At 42.2% G+C, this 2,967-nt stretch overlaps 1 protein-coding gene across 1 annotated transcript in view; it reads left to right on the top strand.

The window, feature by feature from the left end:
- The window catches only part of atp1a2a (ATPase Na+/K+ transporting subunit alpha 2a), a 68,392-nt gene that overhangs the window by 43,326 nt on the left and 22,099 nt on the right, over nucleotides 1-2,967 (top strand). Inside the window, exons 16-17 of the mRNA XM_024280357.2 lie at nucleotides 744-894; nucleotides 1,506-1,674. Coding sequence (XP_024136125.1) covers nucleotides 744-894; nucleotides 1,506-1,674 — 320 coding nt within the window. The remainder of the gene's footprint in view (nucleotides 1-743; nucleotides 895-1,505; nucleotides 1,675-2,967) is intronic.

Below are 2,967 nucleotides of genomic sequence, written 5' to 3'. Positions count from 1 at the left end.
AAAATGTTAATTTTCCTAATGGTGTTTTTCCATTAAACAACCCCTCCAAAAAATCAAACGTAATTGAAAAAACTTCCAAACAACTGCTACGCCGACGACACTCAACTCTTTCTTTCAACCAAACCAAATTCCACACTTCCCTCCACCTCCCTCATATTCTTCCTGTCTGAACTGAAGTCCTGGTTCTCCTCCTACTCACTTCAACTCAACAGCAATAGAACTCATCAGTCACCTCTTCCCCCCAAATGAAGAGCCTGGGCGCCATCTTGGACAGCTCCCTCTCATTCCACGCCCATATCAACAACATCACCCAGACTGCGTATTATCATCTGAGAAACATCTACCATCTACATCCCTCACAACTCACGCCGCCTCCACCCTTGTCCAGAGTCTCGTCACCAGCTGTATGGACTTCTGTAACTCCCTCCTCTTTGGTCTTCTTCAGCTTTCAGCTGCTCTGCCCCCAAACTCTGGAACTCACTACACCCGGACAACAGAAACATAGATTATTTTTCCATGTTTCAATCAAAACTCAAAACCCAAACTGTTATACCCATTATAGTTTTATATACCCACCTCTGCTACTTCATTTTAATTTACTTTATTTAAATGTATGATTTATTTTGTGCTTTTAACTCACCTGTACAGTGTCCTTGAGAGCTTTGAAAGACCCTTTAAATAAAATGTGTTATTATTATTTATTATTAAATCAAAGAAGATAAACACTCGTGCACTCTTCACAGGGATGCCAAGGCCTGCGTGGTGCATGGCTCCGACCTAAAGGACATGAGCTCCGAGTACCTGGACGACCTGCTGAGCAACCACACGGAGATCGTCTTCGCTCGCACCTCCCCCCAGCAGAAGCTCATCATCGTGGAGGGCTGTCAGAGACAGGTAAACGTGGTTGGTTGGGTGGGGGGCGTACAGGAATGCTCGCCTTTGTCTGACCGAGTGCTTGAATGTGTCTGTTTTTAACTGACGGCTGAAGGAGGCTGGAGCTGAGATGGATGGCTGTGTGAGAGTGGGAGCATGCCCCCCCTCCCCAGCCTTTTTCCAGCTGAATGCAGCTTTCTGTGTGGGTCTGTGCTCGAGCTTTTTGTTGGTGCAGGTGGTTTATTAGATAAATACTTGGGGTTTGTGCATTTCTGTGTGAGTTCCTGCTGTACGGGTGCTGCAAAAGACAAGCGCCTCTCTACAACTTCAGTTATTGACTGTGCACAGTCACGACTAAATGAGACGTGCGTAAGCACCTGCACTTGTACCCGTGTACTGAGGGTCGTGCTACAATTCCCCCTGAATCGCTCTCCTGCTTCACACGACTGAATGATTGTTGCTCAATTCCATTTTTCATTTCGTCTCCCCGGAGCTGCTTTGAAAAGACATTAGCGCAGACGGGCCGCGGAGAGCAGGAAGTGAAAGGAAATTCAGAAAAAGAAAAATCTGAAATCACAGTACTTATCTTTCTCCTCCTGACACTTTTTGTTCCCATGTCCTTGCGGGCACAGGGGGCCATCGTGGCTGTGACGGGCGACGGCGTGAATGACTCTCCTGCTCTGAAGAAAGCCGACATCGGCGTTGCCATGGGGATCACCGGTTCAGATGTATCCAAGCAGGCGGCTGACATGATCCTGCTGGATGACAACTTTGCTTCAATTGTCACTGGGGTGGAGGAGGGTGAGTGCTGGCGGGGGGAAACAGAGGAATGAGAGAAAAAAAGTTCATTTGGATTAAAACAAAACAAAAAAAAGTAAATAAATGAATGAAAGTGCTCTCTTTAAAATCAGCTCTCCAAGCTTAAGGGCTCTATTTAGCTTAATTTAAAAGAAACTTTCATGAGGACAATAAACAGCATTGGTTCTTTTGTGAAGCTCTTTGCTAAAATGTAAGAAATAAGAAAATTTCACTTCAAGGTTAACAGGATACAAACAACAGAGAAGAGAATGGGTTTGTGTGAGGAAATCGTCCAGGGGTGGAGTTTGAGCAATGTGCAAACATCAAAACTAAAATTCAAGACTCAATTCCAATGAAATATTCTGTGAAAAGCAAACATGCATGTATGTGAGACTTTTTTAATTCCTCTGCTTGGTTGGTATGGTTTGCATGTTTTAGTACAGTGAAGGAAATAGTATTGTGCTGATTTTGTTGGTTTAAAAAGTCTGTTATCCTAATGGTTGGTTTGTTTTAACTGAATCATGAAATCCACTTTAAAGAGTTTGTATAAAGTTGTTGCCATGTTATTGAGGAAAATAAGTATTTGATCCCCTAGTAAATAAGAGTTCTGGTTCACACAGACCAGTTAGCCTTTCCTCATCAACATGTCACCTGAACTGAAGACACCTGTTTGAACTGATCACCTGTAGAAAAGACACCTGTCCAGACGATCATTCAGACTCCAAACTCTCCAACATGGAAAGACTAAAGAGCTTTCAGTGGATTTAGGGGAGAAGGTTGTAGATCTGCACAAGACCAGACTGGACTACAAAACCATCAGCAACACGCTGGAGGTTAAAGGTCACAACTGTTGGTGCCAAAATACAAGAACATGAGCATCAATCCACTTGTAGATCAAGATCTGAACCATATCTGTGGAGAGAAACTAGACTCACTCTGATTTGTGTGTGAGTAATTCTTGATCTGTGTGTAAATTAGCATCTGTGCATGAATATTCTTGATTTGTGCATAACTTTGGATTGGTACGTGCATAATTCTTGATTTGTATCTCATATTATACATTTTGTTTAATAGTAAAAAAAAAATAATAAAATATTTAAAAAGTATAAAATGCAATTTACACATGCACAAATTAAAGTTACAACAGCTTCAAACTAATTACACATGCAACTCTGTTAAAATTACGTACGAATCACCTCTTACGCACAAATCAAGAATTATGCACGCACGAATCAGAGTGAGTCTATTTTATCTCTATACGTATCTGACCTGGTGGGGTTTCCATGATCATGAGAA

This window comes from Oryzias melastigma, linkage group LG17 (genome assembly GCF_002922805.2).
Source record: "Oryzias melastigma strain HK-1 linkage group LG17, ASM292280v2, whole genome shotgun sequence".
NCBI classification, from domain to species: Eukaryota; Metazoa; Chordata; class Actinopteri; order Beloniformes; family Adrianichthyidae; genus Oryzias; species Oryzias melastigma.
Note: the sequence above shows the minus strand (reverse complement) of the source record. Positions and strands in the feature narration are given on the sequence as shown.